The sequence below is a fragment of the Natator depressus genome, chromosome 14 (genome assembly GCF_965152275.1).
Source record: "Natator depressus isolate rNatDep1 chromosome 14, rNatDep2.hap1, whole genome shotgun sequence".
Taxonomy (NCBI): Eukaryota; Metazoa; Chordata; order Testudines; family Cheloniidae; genus Natator; species Natator depressus.
Window position 1 is genome coordinate 40859750 of NC_134247.1, and position 22027 is coordinate 40881776.

General features: G+C 48.3%; 2 protein-coding genes across 2 annotated transcripts; both read left to right on the forward strand.

Moving 5' to 3' along the window:
* The first annotated feature begins 457 nt into the window (after nucleotides 1-457).
* LOC141998580 (uncharacterized) lies at nucleotides 458-21343 on the forward strand. The gene is made up of 5 exons (XM_074971451.1): nucleotides 458-496; nucleotides 1044-1170; nucleotides 1677-1790; nucleotides 2100-4189; nucleotides 18435-21343. Exons 1-5 carry the CDS (start codon nucleotides 473-475, stop codon nucleotides 19233-19235), a joined length of 3156 nt encoding a protein of 1051 aa, XP_074827552.1. The 5' UTR covers nucleotides 458-472; the 3' UTR covers nucleotides 19236-21343.
* On the forward strand, nucleotides 16179-18063 carry LOC141998557 (zinc finger protein 251-like). Its single transcript, XM_074971426.1, has 5 exons — nucleotides 16179-16346; nucleotides 16891-17017; nucleotides 17519-17632; nucleotides 17737-17858; nucleotides 17944-18063. The coding sequence occupies exons 1-5, from the start codon at nucleotides 16224-16226 to the stop codon at nucleotides 17956-17958; spliced, it is 501 nt and encodes a 166-aa protein (XP_074827527.1). The 5' UTR covers nucleotides 16179-16223; the 3' UTR covers nucleotides 17959-18063.
* Nucleotides 21344-22027: the final 684 nt, after the last annotated feature.

The window sequence follows — 22027 nt, forward strand, 5'->3', positions numbered from 1 at the left end:
ACTCTCCTGGGAACAAGGATAGGAGCTGAGAGAGGAAAAGCCAGTTGCTCGCTCTGCTGACCACCGCACTACTGAGGGAGACGGGGGAGAGCTAGAGGGGGTCACAATACACTGTGGGCCAGTACCCTGAAGTGACTCCTTTGATCTGCTCTTTTTCCAGCATTTGGCTCGGAGATGCTGCTCTGGGGAGGTTTAGAAGGGACGTGGTGGGTTAGTTCTAAGCGGGGGGGGGGGGGGCGGGGGGGGTGCTGGCTGGGGAGGTAATGAACTAACTGGGTTTGTTCCCACCATGGCAGAGTCATAGAATCAGAGCGTCTGTCTGCAGGGAGAGAGCCTGGGGGGAATCGGGGAGTGACATGGACTCCAGCCCCTTATGAAACCTGCCCAATCTCCCTGCTCCTCCGACAGGCTGAGGAATCGCTTCCACGTTTCGCTCCAGATTGTCCCGTCTTGCAGGGGACAGGGCAGGGAAATGGCTGTGATGGAGCCAGCTGAGGTAGGGGATTTTCAGGGAGCTTTTGGTGGTGGGGGAGGGGTAGTGTAGAGGAGTTAATCACCCGTGGTGGGACGGGGTGCGATAAACCTGCTGGAACGTGATCAACCTGGGCCTGATTTTCTGAACAGGCCCATTGGCGGGTGGGGGGGAGGGGAAACAATCCCCCCATTTCTGAACCAGAAAACACCCTCCTGGACAGGGCTGGGAAAATGGACCAGACTCCCAGTGCTGGAGCCTGACCCACTGACCAGAGGCTGCTGTGAAATACGAAGGGAAGCTGTCAAGGTTCCTGTCCTTGTCCCCGGCTCAGAGCTCTGCTTCCCGTCTCAGCCTATGGCTGGCAGGCGTGTGGGAAATGAGAAGACCCTGCCCTGCTCCATGTGCTGGGGAGGACAAGGAGCTCTCACCTTCTCCCACCCCTTGAAGCCTCCCAGCTACTCTGAGCAGGGTGCAGGGAGGATTCTGCTTCTTTCTCCATCCTACCCCATGACTAGTGGGATTGTGCCTGGGGCAGCTGGTGCTGAGTGGGGGATTCTTGTTGTTTCAGATGCCGGTGACCTTCGAGGAGGTGGCTGTGTATTTCACCCAGGGGCAGGGGGCTTTGCTGGACCCTGCTCAGAGAGCCCTCTACAGGGATGTCATGCAGGAGAACTATGAGACAGTGACCTCGCTGGGTAAGGGATTCCTGGCCCCTTGGTTATTGGAAACTGGAGAGGTCTGCGTGTCTGACACCGGTCAGGTTCTTCCCTCCTCATGCTCCAATGAGAAGAGGGTGTCAAAACATAAAGCACATACTAAATCATCCCCACCCAACCCCCCTAGCATGCAAGGTGGACAAGCCATGCATTGTCCTGTCTGTGTTGTTTCTCGGTCGCACACAGAATCCCTCTTCTCTCTCCTCCTTGGGAACAGCTCCAGTCATGTGGAGGGCTCTGGGCTTCGCAGGTTTAGAAATAGGCAGGGGTTTAACACGAGAGCTGGGTGTGCATCACAATTGCCCTCACCTCCCCAGACATCTGCCTCACACAAGGGGGTTAAGTGACAACGTTCCCGTCCTCTTAGATTCCACATTCCCAAGCACAGCACTGGGACAGGGGCCGCCCATGGAATGTCCTTTCTGACAGATGCTCTCTCAATCCTCCACAAACCCTGATCTGGTCTGATTTCACTACCTGCACAGGATTTCTCCTTCCCAAACCTGGCCTGATCACCCGGCTGGAACAAGGGGAAGAGCCGTGGGTGCCCGATCTCCAGGCCTGTGAGGAAAGAGAGATCCCAAGAGGTGCCCACACAGGTGAGCGCTGACATACAAATCATGTGGTGAATGAAAGAAAAAGTTGAGAATCCCAAAAATGACATATTAGTAAGTGACCTGAGTTCCTTCCTCATCTCACCCAGAGCAGGGCTGCAGGCAGCAGATATCACTGACATCGCTTCCCATGTGTCCTGTTCACTGCAGGAGTTTCCTTCCCAACTGGGAAGTGGAGGCAGAATCCAATTGCTCCATCTCACCAACCTTTAGTATGTTGGGTTTTCCCTCGGTTCTATTCCTCTTAATTTCTCCTCAGCAGAATGACTCCTGTCTGCATTGTCTCTCTCCCAGCAGGTGATGAGAGAGTGAGTGAGAAGAAGGAGGGGAATCAACATCAGGAAATTCCTGGGCACGGGGAACCACAGGGGATTTTTGTGGGAAGAGCTGAAGGGAATTTTTCTCACTGCTTGGCACAGGGAGAAGCCTGGGGAAATGGGCAGAGGTCAAAGGGGCTGCTGGGAAACCACTCAAGGGAGCAACTGGATGGATCTATTATATGTGGGGAAGGACACAGGGATCCCACAGCCCATCAGACAACCCCCAAGGAAGACAAACGCTATGAATGCCTCGGTTATGGGAAAGGATTCATTCTGAGACCGGCGCTTCTTACGCTTCAGGCAATAAATACTGGAGAGAAAACACTTCAATGCTTGGACTGTGGGGAAAACCTCAATAAGCGCTCAGATCTTACTAATCATGGGAGAAGCCACACGGGAGAGAAACCCTCTGGGTGCCTTGAGAGCAGGAATTGTTTGAATTGGAAGTCAGCACTGATTACACATCAGCTAATCCACACAGGAGAGAGACCCCACAAGTGCTTAGACTGTGGGAAAAAATTCGTATGGAGGTCAGGCCTAATTAAACATCAGAAAATCCACACAGGAGAGAGACCCCACAAGTGCTTAGACTGTGGGAAAAAATTCGTATGGAGGACAGGCCTAATTAAACATCAGGTAATCCACACAGGAGAGAGACCTCATCAGTGTTTAGACTGTGGGAAAACTTTCATAGAGAGGTCAGACCTTGTTACACATCAAGTAGTCCACACCGGAGAGAGACCCCATAAGTGCTTAGACTGTGGGAAAAGTTTCACATGGAGATCAGCCCTGGTTACACATCAGAGATTACACACAGGAGAGAGACCCCATAAGTGCTTAGACTGTGGAAAAAGTTTCACACAAAGGCCAACCCTTCTTACACATCAGAGAATACACACAGGAGAGAGACCCCATAAGTGCTTGGACTGTGGAAAAAGTTTCACATGGAGATCAGCCCTGGTTACACATCAGAGATTACACACAGGAGAGAGACCCCATAAGTGCTTAGACTGTGGAAAAAGTTTCACACAAAGGCCAACCCTTCTTAAACATCAGGTAATCCACACAGGAGAGAGACCCTATAAGTGCTTGGACTGTGGGAAAAGTTTCACATGGCAATCAGCCCTGATTACACATCAGAGAATACACACGGGAGAGAGACCCCATAAGTGCTTAGACTGTGGGAAAAGTTTCATACAGAGGTCGAACCTACTTAATCATCAGGCAATTCACCCTGGAGAGAGACCTCATAAGTGCTTAGACTGTGGAAAAAGTTTCACAGAAAGGCCAACCCTTCTTAAACATCAGGCAATCCACACAGGAGAGAGCCCCCATAAGTGCTTGGACTGTGGGAAAAGTTTCACATGGCGATCAGCCCTGGTTACACATCAGAGAATACACACGGGAGAGAGACCCCATAAGTGCTTAGACTGTGGAAAAAGTTTCACAGAAAGGTCAACCCTTCTTAAACATCAGGTAATCCACACAGGAGAGAGACCCCATAAGTGCTTGGACTGTGGGAAAAGTTTCACATGGAGATCAACCCTGGTTACACATCAGAGATTACACACAGGAGAGAGACCCCATAAGTGCTTAGACTGTGGAAAAAGTTTCACAGAAAGGCCAACCCTTCTTAAACATCAGGTAGTCCACACAGGAGAGAGACCCCATAAGTGCTTGGACTGTGGGAAAAGTTTCACATGGCGATCAGCCCTGGTTACGCATCAGAGAATACACACGGGAGAGAGACCCCATAAGTGCTTAGACTGTGGGAAAAGTTTCATACAGAGGTCAAACCTCCTTAATCATCAGGCAATCCACCCTGGAGAGAGACCTCATAAGTGCTTAGACTGTGGAAAAAGTTTCACAGAAAGGCCAACCCTTCTTAAACATCAGGCAATCCACACAGGAGAGAGACCCCACAAGTGCTTAGACTGTGGGAAAAAATTTGTACGGAGGTCAGGCCTAACTAAACATCAGAAAATCCACACAGGAGAGAGACCCCATAAGTGTTTAGACTGTGGGAAAAGTTTCATACAGAGGTCAAAGCTACTTAATCATCAGGCAACCCACACAGGAGAGAGACCTCATAAGTGCTTAGACTGGGAAAAAATTTGTACAGAGGTCAGGCCTAATTAAACATCACAAAATCCACACAGGAGAAAGACCCCATAAGTGCTTGGAATGTGGGAAAAGTTTCATACAGAGGTCAGACCTTGTTAAACATCAAGCCATCCACACCGGAGAGAAACCCCATAAGTGCTTATGTTTATAATGTTATATATGCTTATAATGTTTTTCTATGTTTTCATATCTATTGATTTCTCTCACAACAAAGAATAGAAAGTGTACAGTGCTCACTTTATATTATTTTTGATTTCAAATATTTGTACTGTAAACATGCAAAACAAAAATAGCCTTTTTCAGTTCCCCTCATACAAGTGCTGTCGTGCAATCTCTTTATCAGGAAAATGTAACTTAGAAACATAGATGATTTTAATTATATAAGTGCACTGAAAAATAAAGCAATTAAATACTTTAGAGCCTAGAAGTCCACTCAGTGCTACTTCTTTTTCTGCCACTCGCTAAGACAAACAAGTTTGTTTACATTTACGGGAGCGACTGCTGCCTGCTTCTAATTTATGATGTCACCGGAAAGTGTGAGAAGGCGTTCCCATGGCCTGTTTGTAGCTGGCAGCGCAGGTATTTAAGTGCAAGATATGCTAAACATGCCTGTGTCCCTTCATGCTTCGGCCACCATTCCAGTGGAGGATGCTCATTTAAAAAAAATAATGCATTAATTCCATTTGTGACTGAACTCCTTGAAGGAGACTTGTATGTCCCCTGTCCTGTTTTACACACCTTCTGCCAAATATGTCATCATATCGAAGTCACGGAGAATGACCTAGCACATGGGGGGACACTTTCACTGCAGATTTGACAAAACGCAAAGAAAGTAACTATCTGAGATTTCGAAAGATAGCTACAGCACTCGGCCCAAGGTTTAAGAATCTGAAGTGTCTTTCAAAATCTGCGAGGGATGAGGTGCGGAGCATGCTTCCAGAAGTCTTAAAAGAGGAAGACAACTGATTGGGAAACTACAGAACCCGAACCACCAAAATAGAAAATCAGCTTTCTGCTGGTGGCATCTGACTCAGTTGAAGAAAATGAGCACATGTCGATCTGGTCTGCTTTGGATCGTTATTGATTAGAACCCGTCGTTAGCATGGAGGCATGTCCTCTGGAATGGTGGTTGAAGCAGGAAGGGACATAGGACCCTTTAGAGCATCTGGCATGTAAATATCTTGCAACGCTGGCTGCAATAGTGTCATGCGAATGCCTATTGTCACTTTCAGGTGACATTGTAAACAAGAAGCGGGCAGCATTATCTCCTGCAAATTGTAAGCAAACTTGTTTTTCTGAGTGATTGGCCGAACAAGAAGTAGGACTGAGTGGAGTTGTAGGCTCCAAAGTTTTACATTGTTTTATTTTTGAATGCAGTTATTTTTTGCACATAATTCTACATTTGTAAGTTCAACTTTCATGATAAAGAGATTGCATACAGTACTTGCAGTTGGTGAATTGAAAAATACTATTTCTTTTGTTTTTTACAGTGCAAGTATTTGTAATAAAAAATATAAAGTGATCACTGTACACTTTGTATTCTGTAAAAACAACAAGGAATCCTTGTGGCACCTTAGAGAGTAACACATTTCTTTGGGCATAAACTTTTGTGAGCTATAACCCATCATCAGATGCATGGAGTGTATTCTGTGTTGCAGTTGAAATCAATATATTTGAAAATGTATAAAACATCCAAAATATTTAAATAAATGGTATTCTATTATTGTTTAGGAGCACGATGAATCACGATTAATTTTTTTAATCGCTTGACAGCCCTAGAACATAGTAATTGTAGTAGTCTATGTTAATCTGTAACGAGATATAGATTAACAGTATAACCAAAGGGTTTCTGTCAACGACTCTTTTTGTTCATTCAGAAGTCAAAAGGAAATATTAACATTTAAATGAAACTTGGGTGTAATAATGTCATTGTGTATATATCTCTCTCTTTAAAGTTTGTGGTAAACTGTCTATGAACGGCTTTATAGATAATTACCTTATATTAATCCATGTAGTTTTATTACCTGTGATGTTTGGGAAATAGGAGGTTACTTCCAAAACCTATTGTTCACCCAAGGACTGCCTGCTGTCGAGAGGCTGCAAAAACGTCTACATAAACTCTTGGGACCTGATCCTTTTATCTCAGATCTTCTTAAGCTTTATTCAGGGGGAGTTCGAGTCGTAAGATTGAGATCTCCAGTCCTCTCTGGACCGCCCTGATATTGAACATTTGGACATTGGACTAGAACGTGATGAAATGATTCTGAAAAGGACTCTTTTCAATTATAACGCGCCATCTCTATGGTGAAACTGACGTATGGACTCTATTCGCATTTGTATGTCTAATGATCTTTTAGCCAATACTGCCTTTTCTTCTTTTAATACATCGTACTTTAGTTAACAAGAATTGGCTGTAAGCGGGGACTTGGGTAAGAACTGTAGTATTCATTAACTTGGTGGGTAACATGTCTGATCCGTTGGGATTGGTAGAATTCTTTATATGATGAAGATTTTCAGGAATCCCCATCAGAATCTCAGAGGACATTTTCCCACATCAGGTATCGTTAAAGACTTGCCTCTGTTGTCACTCTGTCAAATCAGTTATTTTGTTACAGCATCTCCCATACCATGAATGGTTTACAGAGCTGAATGATGTCTCATGCCTCTGCCAGGTAACTTTCAGTGAAATTAGCCTGTAATTAAAATCCAAAGTTATTACCCATTAAACTTGACAGCAATTCCCTCCCTTGTACTCCTGGGCAGCCTCCTCTGGGAACCACCGTGTGAGCTCTGTGAGCCCGGGACAGATGGCAAACTACACAAATCGAAGTTTGATGCTCTTCCCAGAAGTTTTGGAGCCTCCTGGTGTTCCCCACAAGCCCCGTTCTCTCCTGCTCCTTTTGCTGCCTGGAAACTCAGCCGATTGGTGATTTCTACCATGTTTGCCAGCTGCCTGTTCAGCCTGACGTTTCTGTGTTGCTCAGTTCCTGAGGGCAGCAGACGGCTGTATCGGATCCCTCCCAGCACTGGCTGACGTGCCGATACGCCAGAGTGACAGCTTCTGTGAACTACTCCAGACAGACGGGACATGGAGCTTCCTCCTGGAGACTTTCCAGGGGGTTCTCTGTGGCCATGGCTCCCTCTGGACCATTTAGTGAAAAATGTACCACTAGGGCTCTGGTCTTGCAATGAGGGGCATCCCCCTGTGAGGATGAGCTCTGGAATGGGTTACGGAATCTCCTTCCTTAGAGCTTTTTAAGGTCAGGCTTGACAAAGCCCTGGCTGGGATGACTTAGTTGGGGATTGGTCCTGCTTTGAGCAGGGGGTTGGACTAGAGGACCTCCTGAGGTCCCTTCCAACCCTGATCCTCTACGATTCTATGAGCCTGCAGGAGCAGGATTTGTGTGTCTAAGGCGGGATAGTCAGGCTTGGTAGAATTCTTTTTTTTTTTTAATATATATTTTTAAGCAATTTTATATTTATTGATTTAAACATTCACAGTTGCACAAAAATCTGGGTTTTTAGCATTTCATTCCAATTGTCCTCCATTTAAATGTTCACAGTGGTGGGAGATTTAGGGCAGGCTCAGACAATATTTGGGTCAGACAATAACTATGTAATGACAGTAGAGACAGATTCCAAAAGTTAAAGCTTCACAACCATTAAAATAGAGAATGTTAGCATCACATGTCCATTTATGCAAAGTAAATATTCTTAAATCAATGTCTAATAAGTTCTCAGGAAGCATTGTTCTTACTGTGCCTATTGGTAAATTTCAGTTATTAGCAGTGGGAGTAGTTTTTCCTGGTTTCTGTGTGTAGAGTGAATTCAACATTTACAGACATCAACCAATAAAGTCTAATCCTTCGAAGTCTAGTGATATGAAATTCACAGGAGAAAACCTAGGTTAAGCTGAGATCAATGTTTCAAAGGCCTGATTCTCATGTACACTAAGGCACCTCTGGCTCAGTGTAAAGAAGCTACGGTGCTCATGATTTTACCGGCACTCATGATTTTCTAATGAGGCTCATTGTATTTGTTGTGTTTGTTAAAGCCCCAGCTCCTAGAAGCATGTGATGAGGTGAGACTCTTGGCTTTCCTTTCCTAAACAAAGGATGTTTCTAGCTTTCTTGGTTGCAGAGAAAAACTTGAAAATATGATCTGAGTGCAGCCTAAAGATCTGAGAAACCAGAAGGCAAACAGAAAGAATTCAACATATATTATTATGTGTATGTTTCATAAAAGGCAATCACATCAATTTCGGGGTCCTGACTCATCATTTTCAAAAGTTTGGGGCTGACAGTCCTGTGCCGCTGACAACTCAGGCCTTAAATCTCTATCTGCTACCCCTGGAAAGCCCCCTAATTTACTGCCATGATTTATCTAAGACAGCAGAGTTAATGGAAAGGGAAATAGAGAGGCCAAGGTGTGGGAATGTGCATGGAGCCAGGCTGTGGGCCCAAGCAGCAAATGAGCACAGCCCCCCTGGATTGGGGGTGAACTAAAGAGATAAATTAGAACTTTCATGTTTTTATGTAGGTCCTTAGAGCCTTTGCTGGAGACAAGAGGCCTGACAACAGAAACTGATCACTGCCAAGGCAGTACTGCCAGCACCACGTAATCAAAAATCTTGAGGTTGGCTGAAGAAAAGATGAGGTTTTTTCTTCTAAAACATTATTTTCTGGATTTTTTGTTTTTTGTTTCTGAGCTTGAAGGATTCGCTCTGGTCACATTGTCAACCTTTTCTATTCAGCCATGAGAGCAAGAAACTGACCTTTGTTAAAGTGAGAGCTGAGATTGTCATGTAATCACAGGATTACTGGAGCTGGGGTGTTAAGAGAAACGTCAGCTAGTGAAGGAGTCAGTGTGAAATCAGGAACGTTTGGGACAACCCCAATGTGGTTTAGCTTCTGTAACTTCTGTAGCTCTTGCAGGCCCCTATCTGGCCCCCATCACGGCCCTACCTCAGCACCGCGCAAACTTCAATGTGTTGAGCCTCACCCTGCTGCAGATGGGGAAGGGCTTTTACCCCCAATTTAGAAAAGGGAAAGTCAGGCCCAGACTCTACTGCCCTGCGCTCATGTGACCGACCGACAGACCCACCCTTTAAATTCTCTGGGAATTTTGAAAGTCCCCTTCCTGTTTGGTTGGCGATGTGTGGAGTGCTGTCAGAGCATCTTTCCAGGTGACCATGGCTCCACGCACCAGGCGATCACCAGCATGGAGCAATGCCGAGGTGCTGAACTCATCAGCGTTTGGGGAGAGGAGGCTGTCCAGTCTGAGCTGCGCTGCAGCCATAGGAATTACAATATCTTCGGGCAGAGATCAAGGGCCATGATCGAAAGGAGCTATGGCCGGGACACACTGCAACGCAGGGTTAAAGTGAAGGAGCTGCAGAACACCTACCACAAGGCGCGGGAGGCCAATGGCCGCTCTGGTGCTGTCCCCACGACCTGCCGTTTCTACAAAGAGCTGGATGCGATACTTGGGGGCGACCCCACCTCCACTCTGAAGAGCACCATGGACACTTCAGAGGCCGTGCCAGCCCAGAGTGCAACGGGCCAGGAGGAGAAAAGCAGGAGTGAGGGTGCTGAGGAGAGGGGGACCCAGAGCCAGAGGAAGGCCCGGCATCCCTAGATGCATGCAGCCAGGAGCTGTTTTCAAGCCTGGAGGAAGGTAGCCAGTCGCAGCGGATGGTGCTTGGGGAAGAGCAAACAGCAGAGGAGGTGCCCGGTAAGTGGCTTTTATTTTGAGAAGGGAGTTGTTGGGTGCGGGCTTTTGGGGTGAGGAGGGTTGAGGGTGTTGATGTGCTCTCTCACATCGCGGTAATCGGCCTCAGTGATCTCATCGAAGGTCTCACGCAGAAGCTGGGCAATCTGCTTGTGCAGGTTCCTTGGCAGAGTTACTGTGCTCCTTGTCCCAGCAAGGGTAACATACCCGCGCCTCTGTGCCGTGACGGGCGGGGGGGACCATTGCTGCACACAGGCAAGCTGCATATGAGCCAGGGCGGAAGCCGTATTGTTGCAGAAGACCCTCCCTTGCTTCCCAGGTCACCCTCAGCAGCAAGATATCTTCCAGGACGAACCCAGCCTGTGGAAAATGTGGGGACAGTGTTGCGTATAGGGGCTCCCTGCAGCTATTGGCTCTCCCCAAGGCACAGGACCCCAGAGAACAGTACGGTCCTGGAACAATCAGTCCCCCCGCCCCTGTGGTTACTCATCATTTTGGGGCTCTTGTGGGTTATGCATGCTCGCCTTGGGACAGGCAGTTTGTGCTATGGTGTGAGCTGTGCTTGTGTTTAAGCCTGGCCGAATCATTACTCTGTCTGTGGAAAGTGTAGAAGATCTTTTATACACACAAAGCATGAAAAAATACCTCCCCCGACCCCACTCTCCTGCTGGTAACAGCCTATCAAAAGTGATCACTCTCCTTACAATGTGCATGACAATCAAGGTGGGCCATTTCCAGCACAAATCCAGGTTTTCTCACCGCCCCCCCCGTCCCCCCCCCCCACACAAACCCACTCTCCTGCTGGTAATAGCTTATCTAAAGTGACCACTCTCCTTACAATGTGTATGATAATCAAGGTGGGCCATTTCCAGCACAAATCCAGGGCCTAACAAGAACGTCTGGGGGGGGGGGGGGGGGGGAGGGGGGCGGTAGGAAAAAACAAGGGGAAATAGGTCACCTTGCATAATGACTTAGCCACTCCCAGTCTCTATTCAAGCCTAAGTTAATTGTATCCAATTTGCAAATGAATTCCAATTCAACCGTTTCTCGCTGGAGTCTGGATTTGAAGTTTTTTTGTTGTAATATTGCAACTTTCATGTCTGTAATTGCGTGACCAGAGAGATTGAAGTGTTCTCCGACTGGTATATGAATGTTATAATTCTTGACATCTGATTTGTGTCCATTTATTCTTTTACGTAGAGACTGCCCAGTTTGACCAATGTACATGGCAGAGGGGCATTGCTGGCACATGATGATCACATTGCATCCGATGAAGTGAGCTGTAGCTCACGAAAGCTTATGCTCAAATAAATTGGTTAGTCTCTAAGGTGCCACAAGTCCTCCTTTTCTTTTTGCGAATACAGACTAACACGGCTGTTACTCTGAAATATATCACATTGGTGGATGTGCAGGTGAACGAGCCTCTGATAGTGTGGCTGATGTGATTAGGCCCTGTGATGGTGTCCCCTGAATAGATATGTGGGCACAGTTGGCAACGGGCTTTGTTGCAAGGATAGGTTCCTGGGTTAGTGGTTCTGTTATGTGGTATGTGGTTGCTGGTGAGTATTTGCTTCAGGTTGGGGGGCTCTCTGTAGGCAAGGACTGGCCTGTCTCCCAAGATTTATGAGAGTGTTGGGTCATCCTTCAGGATAGGTTGTAGATCCTTAATAATGCGTTGGAGGGGTTTTAGTTGGGGGCTGAAGGTGACGGCTAGTGGCGTTCTGTTATTTTCTTTGTTAGGCCTCTCCTGTAGAAGGTGACTTCTGGGAACTCTTCTGGCTCTATCAATCTGTTTCTTCACTTCCGCAGGTGGGTACTGTAGTTGTAAGAATGCTTGATAGAGATCTTGTAGGTGTTTGTCTCTGTCTGAGGGATTGGAGCAAATGCGGTTGTATCGCAGAGCTTGGCTGTAGACGATGGATCGTGTGGTATGGTCAGGGTGAAAGCTGGAGGCATGTAGGTAGGAATAGCGGTCAGTAGGTTTCCGGTATAGGGTGGTGTTTATGTGACCATTGTTTATTAGCACTGTAGTGTCCAGGAAGTGGATCTCTTGTATGGACTGGACCAGGCTGAGGTTGATGGTGGGATAGAAATTGTTGAAATCATGGTGGAATTCCTCAAGGGCTTCTTTTCCATGGGTCCAGATGATGAAGATGTCACCAATATAGCGCAAGTAGAGTAGGGGCATTAGGGGATGAGAGCTGAGGAAGCGTTGTTCTAAGTCAGCCATAAAAATGTTGGCATACTGTGGGGCCATGCGGGTACCCATAGCAGTGCCGCTGATCATCAGATTGCAGCGTTACAGGTCTCCCATGACCTTCTCATAAACAAACTATGGAAATGCCACCTAGATGGAGCTAAAATAAGATGAGTGCAAGTGATTCACAGGCTGAAAGGGCTGAGTCAGGCTGAAAGGGCATAACCAGTGGGGTTCTGCAGGGATCAGTTCTGGATAAGTTTCTATTCAAAATCTGAATGAATGTTTGAGATAATGGCATAGAGAGTACAATTATAAAGTTTTGTGAATGATAACAAGCTGCAAGCATACAAAATGGGAAACGACTTCCTAGGAAGGAGTCCTGCGGAAAGGGATCGGAGGGTCATAGTGGACCAGAAGCTGAATCCCAGACTGTGGAAAGGGACCTATGCAAGAAAACAGACCGTCACTCTGGGCTATCGGCTCTCCTCTGAGCTGATGAGCTCTCAGCTGGAGTAAAAATTGGAGAGAGGCTAGAGAAGAGAAGAGAAAAAAAATTAAGGTTTAGCAAACATGACCTGTGCGGGAAGGAGCATCTGTTTACAAAAGCTGTTTCTTACCATCTACACACAGAAATAACTGCTCCAGGGAGCGAGGGGGAAGCGAGCACGTGTCTGCGTGGAGCAATTTCACCCACACAGCAGTGGAAGAAGCTGCTGCCCGTAGGCCTTTGCTACATCAGGTAGCAGTTTACTGCACGAGTAGCTTCTTACCCTCCACTACGTATCGGTAACCGCTCCCGGTAGCACGTTCCTACGGGGAGCACTTGAAAACACGACACCGGACAGAGAGAGGGGAGGCGCAGCGCGGTGGCTTGATCGCTAGGAGCCGGGAGCGGCTGGGGGGCGGCTCTGGGGGAGGATCGCGGGGCTCAGGCCCGGCCCAGGAAGTGACTCGCAGCCGCTGCGGGGACTCCGGCTCCCAGGCTCCCGGCGACATCCCCGAGCCCCGGCGGCTGGTGCTGGGAGCCCGGAGCCCGGGCTGCAGCCGGGAGAGGGGAACCTCCAGCCGGGCCCTGCCCGCTGCTCCCCGGGAGCCTTTCCCAGGGCAGAGCCCCCAGCCCGGCCAGGGCCCCTTCCCGGCCCGGCCCCTGCCCCGGGGGCCCCGCTCGGAGGGAAGGTAAGAGAGACCCGCCCCCCCGTCACCTCCGGGCTGCAGGGGGCGGGTTTGGCCCCGGGCTGCTCCCCGCGGAGCCGGCTGCGATTCCCTGCCCCGGCCCGGGAAAGCTGCCGCCAGCCCCCGGTGTGTGCGTGGCGGGGGCAGGATCACGGTACCCCCCGCTGCCCCCCACTTGCTGCTTTGTTTCCCTGCCCCTGGCCGGCCTGGTGCGGACGGGGGCTGCAGCTCAGGGAGATGTGAGGGGAGCAAATAGGGAGGGGCAGAACGGGGGCCTGGGCCAAACTGGATGCAGGGTGGGGGCCCCAGCTGGGGGCCGGGGAAGGAGCGGGGCCCAGGGGCACAATCAGGGTTGGGGGGGGGCAGCACAGGCTCTGGATCTAGGCTCGCGGGGCGCTGCCGCACCCCCTGGCTTGAAGGGGTTTCCATCCTATCCAGGCTTTACAGTTTGGTTCAATGGCTCTCAGCCCCCCTGTCATAAATATAAAGGGAAGGGAAACCGCCTTTCTGTGCACAGTGCGATAAAATCCCTCCTGGCCAGAGGCAACCTCCTGTTACCTGTGAAGGGTTAAGAAGCTCAGCTAACCTGGCTGGCACCTGACCCAAAGGACCAATAAGGGGACAAGAGACTTTCAAATCTGGAGGAGGGGAAAGCTTTTGTTTGTGCTCTTTGTTTATGTGGTTGTTCTCTCTTGGGACTGAGAGGGGCCAGACAGAAATCCATCTTCTCCAACCCATCCTAATCCAAGTCTCCAATTTTGCAGCCAGTATAGGTAAGCCAGGCAAGGCGGATTCGTTTATCTTTTGTTTTATGTGAATTTTCCCTGTGTTAAGAGGGGGGTTTATTCCTGTTTTCTGTAACTTTAAGGTTTTGCCCAGAGGGGGATCCTCTGTGTTTTGAATCTGAATGCCCTGTAAAGTATTCTCCATCTTGATTTTACAGAGCTGATTTTTACCTCTCTCTCTCTCTTTTTTTTTAATAACATCCTTCTTTTAAGAACCTGACTGATTTTTCCATTCTTCCAAGATCCAGGGGTTTGGGTCTTTGATGATTTTGTAACCAATCGGTTAGGATATTATTCACACCCCCTTTCCTGGGGAGGCTTGAGTAGGGTTTGGGGGGGCTATTTTGGGGGGAAGACGTCTCCAAGTGGTCTCTTTCCCTGTTCTTTGTTTAAAACATTTGGTGGTGCCAGCATACTGTTCAAGCACAAGGCAAAGTTTGTACCTTGGGGAAGTTTTTAACCTAAGCTGGTAAGAATAAGCTTAGGAGGTCTTTCATGTGGGACCCCACTTCTGTACCCTAGAGTTCAGAGTGGGGAAGGAACCTTGACACCCCACTGTACAGATTGTTTCAGCCCCCCTGCCTGGGACTAGGAGCTGGGAAGAAGAACAAGGTACAGCTGGTGGGGGATGAACCTAGGGCTGGGGGAGGCAAGTCCCCCTCCCACTGTAGGGGCAGGACCCCAGACCCTGAGCACCCCCAACATCTCCCCCGACCTGCTGAGCGTGTGGCCCCAGCCTTCCCGGTCCTGGGGCCCAGGGAGGGCACATGGCCCCAGCCTGAACCCCCGGTGGCAGCCTAAGGAGAAGCCTGACATGCTCCTCACAGGGGCGGTGCACCCCACCTCCGCAGTCAGCTGTGACTCTCAGCCAGCTTGGAAAACAGAAGGGTTTATTGGTCGCTGAGAAAACAGTGTAGAACAGAGCTTGTTAGCACAGAAACCAGGAGCATTCAGCAAAGTCCATCTTGGGGGGAATCCAGAGTCCCGAGCCCTGGGCTCTCCCCACTGAGCCCCAAATCAGGAGACTGACCCGCTTCCAGCCCTGCATCCTCAGAGACCTCAGGATACAGAATTTTGGCCATTCTCTGTGACCATGCAGCCACTCTGCAGTGATACCTGCCCTCTTGAGGTCTCCGCAGTAAACACTCACCTGTATCCCACCAGCTTGATACTTGAGTAACACATGGGGAAACTGAGGCACACACACACTATTCAGAGAAAAAATTCAGAACATTCCACCTTCATCACACCCCTCTGAGACCAGCCCCAGGGGCACTTTCTCAGTGACTGGAACCACTCTGACCACACCAGCCCCTGAGCATGAACCTCCAGGTGATGGAAAGACCTGGGGAAAGGGTTGGAGCTGGGCAGGGAAATGACTCTGCACAAAGAGCTGATTTCAGGGACTGGCTGGTGAGTTTGGCCTACAAGGGGAGTGGCTCCCTGTGTCTGTGAGTCCCAGAGCTCCTGCCCTCAGTGACACAGCCAGCTTCAAACCCCTGTTACCAGTGTCAGTGGCTGAGCTGCCTAATGAGAGCAGAGGCCCATGGCAATGGGGCAGTCACCCGTTCTCCCAGGTTGAGGGAAGAAGATAAAAAAGGAGAGCGGAGAGACTTGAAGGGCAGCAGCAGCAAGAAGTGGGGAGGGAGGTTCCCAGCTCCCAGCCCTGCCCAGATCCATTCCCTGCCCCCCCGCGGCAGTCCGCTCTCCTGGGAACAAGGGCAGGAGCTGAGAGAGGAAAAGCCAGTTGCTCGCTCTGCTGAGCACCGCACTACGGAGGGAGACGGGGGAGAGCTAGAGGGGGTCACAATACACTGTAGGGCGGTACCCTGAAGTGACTCCTTTGATCTGCTCTTTTTCCAGCATTTGGCTTGGAGATGCTGCTCTGGGGAGGTTTAGAAGGGACGTGGTGGGTTAGTTCTAAGCGGGGGGGGGGCGGGGGACGGGGCGGGGGAGGGTGCTGGCCGGGGAGGTAATGAACTAACTGGGTTTGTTGCCACCATGGCAGAGTCATAGAATCAGAGCGTCTGTCTGCAGGGAGAGAGCCTGGGGGGGACTTGGGGAGTGACATGGACTCCAGCCCCTTATGAAACCTGCCCAATCTCCCTGCTCCTCCGACAGGCTGAGGAATCGCATCCACGTTTCGCTCCAGATTGTCCCGTCTTGCAGGGGACAGGGCAGGGAAATGGCTGTGATGGAGCCAGCTGAGGTAGGGGATTTTCAGGGAGCTTTTGGTGGTGGGGGAGGGGTAGTGTAGAGGGGTTAATCACCCGGGGTGGGACGGGGTGCGATAAACCTGCTGGAACGTGATCAACCTGGGCCTGATTTTCTGAACAGGCCCATTGGCGGGTGGGGGGGGGAAACAATCCCCCATTTCTGAACCAGAAAACACGCCCCCGGGCCAGGGCTGGGAAAACGGACCAGACTCCCAGTGCTGGAGCCTGACCCACTGGCCAGAGGCTGCTGTGAAATACGAAGGGAAGCTGTCAAGGTTCCTGTCCCTGTCCCCGGCTCAGACCTCTGCTTCCCGTATCAGCCTATGGCTGGCAGGCGTGTGGGAAATGAGAAGACCCTGCCCTGCTCCATGTGCTGGGGAGGACAAGGAGCTCTCACCTTCTCCCACCCCTTGAAGCCTCCCAGCTACTCTGAGCAGGGTGCGGGGAGGATTCTGCTTCTCTCTCCGTCCTACCCCATGACTAGTGGGATTGTGCCTGGGGCAGTTGGTGCTGAGTGGGGGATTCTTGTTGTTTCAGATGCCGGTGACCTTCGAGGAGGTGGCTGTGTATTTCACCCAGGGACAGGGGGCTTTGCTGGACCCTGCTCAGAGAGCCCTCTACAGGGATGTCATGCAGGAGAACTACGAGACAGTGACCTCGCTGGGTAAGGGATTCCTGGCCCCTTGGTTATTGGAAACTGGGGAGGTCTGCGTGTCTGACACCGGTCAGGTTCTTCCCTCCTCATGCTCCAATGAGAAGAGGGTGTCAAAACATAAGGCACATACTAAATCATCCCCACCCAACCCCCCTAGCATGCAAGGTGGACATGCATTGTCCTGTCTGTGTTGTTTCTCGGTCGCACACAGAATCCCTCTTCTCTCTCCTCCTTGGGAACAGCTCCAGTCATGTGGAGGGCTCTGGGCTTCGCAGGTTTAGAAATAGGCAGGGGTTGAACACGAGAGCTGGGTGTGCATCACAATTGCCCTCACCTCCCCAGACATCTGCCTCCCACAAGGGGGTTAAGTGACCACGTTCCCGTCCTCTTAGATTCCACTTTCCCCAGCACAGCACTGGGACAGGTGCCACCCACGGAATGTCCTTTCTGACAGATGCTCTCTCAATCCTCCACAAACCCTGATCTGGTCTGATTTCACTCCCTGCACAGGATTTCCCCTTCCCAAACCTGGCCTGATCACCCGGCTGGAACAAGGGGAAGAGCCGTGGGTGCCCGATCTCCAGGCCTGTGAGGAAAGAGAGATCCCGAGAGGTGCCCACACAGGTGAGCGCTGACATACAAATCATGTGGTGAATGAAAGAAAAAGTTGAGAATCCCAAAAATGACATATTAGTAAGTGACCTCAGTTCCTTCCTCATCTCACCCAGAGCAGGGCTGCAGGCAGCAGATATCACTGACATCGCTTCCCACGTGTCCTGTTCGCTGCAGGAGTTTCCTTCCCAAGTGGGAAGTGGAGGGAGAATCCAATTGCTCCATCTCTGCAGCTTCAGTATGTTAGGTTTTCCCTCAGTTCTATTCCTCTTAATTTCTCCTCAGCAGAATGACTCCTGTCTGCATTGTCTCTCTCCCAGCAGGTGATGAGAGAGTGAGTGAGAAGAAGGAGGGGAATCAACATCAGGAAATTCCTGGGCACGGGGAACCACAGGGGATTTCTGTGGGAAGAGCTGAAGGGAATTTTTCCCAGTGCTTGGCACAGGGAGAAGCCTGGGGAAATTGGCAGAGGTCAAAGAGGCTGCTGGGAAACCACTCAAGGGAGCAACTGGATGGATCTATTATATGTGGGGAAGGACACAGGGATCCCACAGCCCGGCAGACAACCCCCAAGGCCGACAAACGCTATGAATGCCTCGGTTATGGGAAAGGATTCATTCTGAGACCGGTGCTTCTTACCCTTCAGGCAATAAATACTGGGGAGAAAACACTTCAATGCTTGGACTGTGGGGAAAACCTCAATAAGCGCTCAGATCTTACTAACCATGGGAGAAGCCACATGGGAGAGAAACCCTCTGGGTGCCTTGAGAGCAGGAATTGTTTGAATTGGAAGTCAGCACTGATTACACATCAGCTAATCCACACAGGAGAGAGACCCCACAAGTGCTTAGACTGTGGGAAAAAATTCGTATGGAGGTCAGGCCTAATTAAACATCAGAAAATCCACACAGGAGAGAGACCTCATCAGTGTTTAGACTGTGGGAAAACTTTCATAGAGAGGTCAAACCTTGTTGCACATCAAGTAGTCCACACCAGAGAGAGACCCCATAAGTGCTTAGACTGTGGGAAAAGTTTCACACGGAGATCAGCCCTGGTTACACATCAGAGATTACACACAGGAGAGAGACCCCATAAGTGCTTAGACTGTGGAAAAAGTTTCACACAAAGGCCAACTCTTCTTAAACATCAGAGAATACACACAGGAGAGAGACCCCATAAGTGCTTGGACTGTGGGAAAAGTTTCACATGGAGATCAGCCCTGGTAACACATCAGGGATTACACACAGGAGAGAGACCCCATAAGTGCTTAGACTGTGGAAAAAGTTTCACACAAAGGCCAACCCTTCTTAAACATCAGAGAACACACACAGGAGAGAGACCCCATAAGTGCTTGGACTGTGGGAAAAGTTTCACATGGAGATCAGCCCTGGTGACACATCAGAGAATACACACGGGAGAGAGACCCCATAAGTGCTTAGACTGTGGAAAAAAATTTGTACAGAGGTCAGGCCTAATTAAACATCACAAAATCCACACAGGAGAGAGACCCCATAAGTGCTTGGAATGTGGGAAAAGTTTCATACATAGGTCCCAACTTGTTAAACATCAAGCCATCCACACCAGAGAGAAACTCCATAAGTGCTTATGTTTATAATGTTATATATGCTTATAATGTTTTTCTGTGTTTTCATATCTATTGATTTCTCTCACAACAAAGAATAGAAAGCGTACAGTGCTCACTTTATATTATTTTTTATTTCAAATATTTGTACTGTAAACATGCAAAACAAAAATAGCCTTTTTCAGTTCCCCTCATACAAGTGCTGTCGTGCAATCTCTTTATCAGGAAAGTGTAACTTAGAAACACAGATGATTTTAATTATATAAGTGCACTGAAAAATAAAGCAATTAAAAACTTTAGAGCCTAGAAGTCCACTCAGTGCTACTTCTTTTTCTGCCACTCGCTAAGACAAACAAGTTTGTTTACATTTACGGGAGCGAATGCTGCCTGCTTCTAATTTATGATGTCACCGGAAAGTGTGAGAAGGCGTTCCCATGGCCTGTTTGTAGCTGGCAGCGCAGGTATTTAAGTGCAAGATATGCTAAACATGCCTATGTCCCTTCATGCTTCGGCCACCATTCCAGTGGAGGATGCTCATTTAAAAAAAATAATGCATTAATTCCATTTGTGACTGAACTCCTTGAAGGAGACTTGTATGTCCCCTGTCCTGTTTTACACACCTTCTGCCAAATATGTCATCATATCGAAGTCACGGAGAATGACCTAGCACATGGGGGGACACTTTCACTGCAGATTTGACAAAACGCAAAGAAAGTAACTATCTGAGATTTCGAAAGATAGCTACAGCACTTGGCCCAAGGTTTAAGAATCTGAAGTGTCTTCCAAAATCTGAGAGGGATGAGGTGTCGATCTGGTCTGCTTTGGATCGTTATCGATTAGAACCCGTCGTTAGCATGGAGGCATGTCCTCTGGAATGGTGGTTGAAGCAGGAAGGGACCTATGACCCTTTAGAGCATCTGGCATGTAAATATCTTGCAACGCCGGCTGCAATAGTGTCACGCGAATGCCTATTTTCACTTTCAGGTGACATTGTAAACAAGAAGCGGGCAGCATTATCTCCTGCAAATTGTAACCAAACTTGTTTTTCTGAATGATTGGCCGAAGAAGAAGTAGGACTGAGTGGAGTTGTAGGCTCCAAAGTTTTACATTGTTTTATTTTTGAATGCAGTTATTTTTTGTACATAATTCTACATTTGTAAGTTCAACTTTCATGATAAAGAGATTGCATACAGTACTTGCAGTTGGTGAATTGAAAAATACTATTTTGTTTGTTTTTTACAGTGCAAGTATTTGTAATAAAAAATATAAAATGATCACTGTACACTTTGTATTCTGTAAAAACAACAAGGAATCCTTGTGGCACCTTAGAGACTAACACATTTCTTTGGGCATAAACTTTTGTGAGCTATAACCCATCATCAGATGCATGGAGTGTATTCTGTGTTGCAGTTGAAATCAATATATTTGAAAATGTATAAAACATCCAAAATATTTAAATAAATGGTATTTTATTATTGTTTAGGAGCACGATGAATCACGATTAATTTTTTTAATCGCTTGACAGCCCTAGAACATAGTAATTGTAGTAGTCTATGTTAATCTGTAACGAGATATAGATAAACAGTATAACCAAAGGGTTTCTGTCGACAACTGTATTTTGTTCATTCAGAAGTCAAAAGGAAATATTAACATTTAAATGAAACTTGGGTGTAATAATGTCATTGTGTATATATCTCTCTCTTTAAAGTTTGTGGTAAACTGTCTATGAACGGCTTTATAGATAATTACCTTATATTAATCCATGTAGTTTTATTACCTGTGATGTTTGGGAAATAGGAGGTTACTTCCAAAACCTATTGTTCACCCAAGGACTGCCTGCTGTCGAGAGGCTGCAAAAACGTCTACATAAACTCTTGGGACCTGATCCTTTTATCTCAGATCTTCTTAAGCTTTCTTCAGGGGGAGTTTGAGTTGTAAGACTGAGATCTCCAGTCCTCTCTGGACCGTCCTGATATTGAACATTTGGACATTGGACTAGAACGTGATGAAATGATTCTGAAAAGGACTCTTTTCAATTATAACGCGCCATCTCTATGGTGAAACTGACGTATGGACTCTATTCGCATTTGTATGTCTAATGATCTTTTAGCCAATACTGCCTTTTCTTCTTTTAATAAATCGTACTTTAGTTAACAAGAATTGGCTGTAAGTGTGGACTTGGGTAAGAACTGTAGTATTCATTAACTTGGTGGGTAACATGTCTGATCCTTTGGGTTTGGTAGAATTCTTTATATGATGAAGATTTTCAGGAATCCCCATCAGAATCTCAAAGGACATTTTCCCACATCAGGTATCGTTAAAGACCTGCCTCTGTTGCCACTCTGTCAAATCAGTTATTTTGTTACAGCATCTCCCATACCATGAAGGGTTTACAGAGCTGAATGATGCATCATGCCTGTGCCAGGTAACTTTCAGTGAAATTAGCCTGTAATTAAAATCCAAAGTTATTACCCATTAAACTTGACAGCAATTCCCTCCCTTGTACTCCTGGGCAGCCTCCTCTGGGAACCACCGTGTGAGCTCTGTGAGCCCGGGACAGATGGCAAACTACACAGATCGAAGTTTGATGCTCTTCCCAGAAGTTTTGGAGCCTCCTGGTGTTCCCCACACACCCCGTCCCCTCCTCCTCCTTTTGCTGCCTGTAAACTCAGCCGAATAGTGATTTCTGCCATGTTTGCCAGCTGCCTGTTCAGCCTGACGTTTCTGTGTTGCTCAGTTCCTGAGGGCAGCAGACGGCTGTATCGGATCCCTCCCAGCACTGGCTGACGTGCCGATACGCCAGAGTGACAGCTTCTGTGAACTAC

Coding starts and splice junctions, on each gene's coding strand:
- LOC141998580 (XM_074971451.1), top strand. CDS start 473: ATGGCTGTGATGGAGCCAGCTGAG. Junction 1,791..2,099: donor CCCAAGAGGTGCCCACACAG/GTGAGCGCTGAC, acceptor TCTCTCTCCCAG/CAGGTGATGAGAGAGTGAGT. Junction 4,190..18,434: donor CAAAGCTACTTAATCATCAG/GCAACCCACACA, acceptor ATTACACATCAG/CTAATCCACACAGGAGAGAG.
- LOC141998557 (XM_074971426.1), top strand. CDS start 16,224: ATGAAACCTGCCCAATCTCCCTGCTCCTCCGACAGGCTGAGGAATCGC. Junction 16,347..16,890: donor CTGTGATGGAGCCAGCTGAG/GTAGGGGATTTT, acceptor TTGTTGTTTCAG/ATGCCGGTGACCTTCGAGGA. Junction 17,633..17,736: donor CCCGAGAGGTGCCCACACAG/GTGAGCGCTGAC, acceptor CATCTCACCCAG/AGCAGGGCTGCAGGCAGCAG.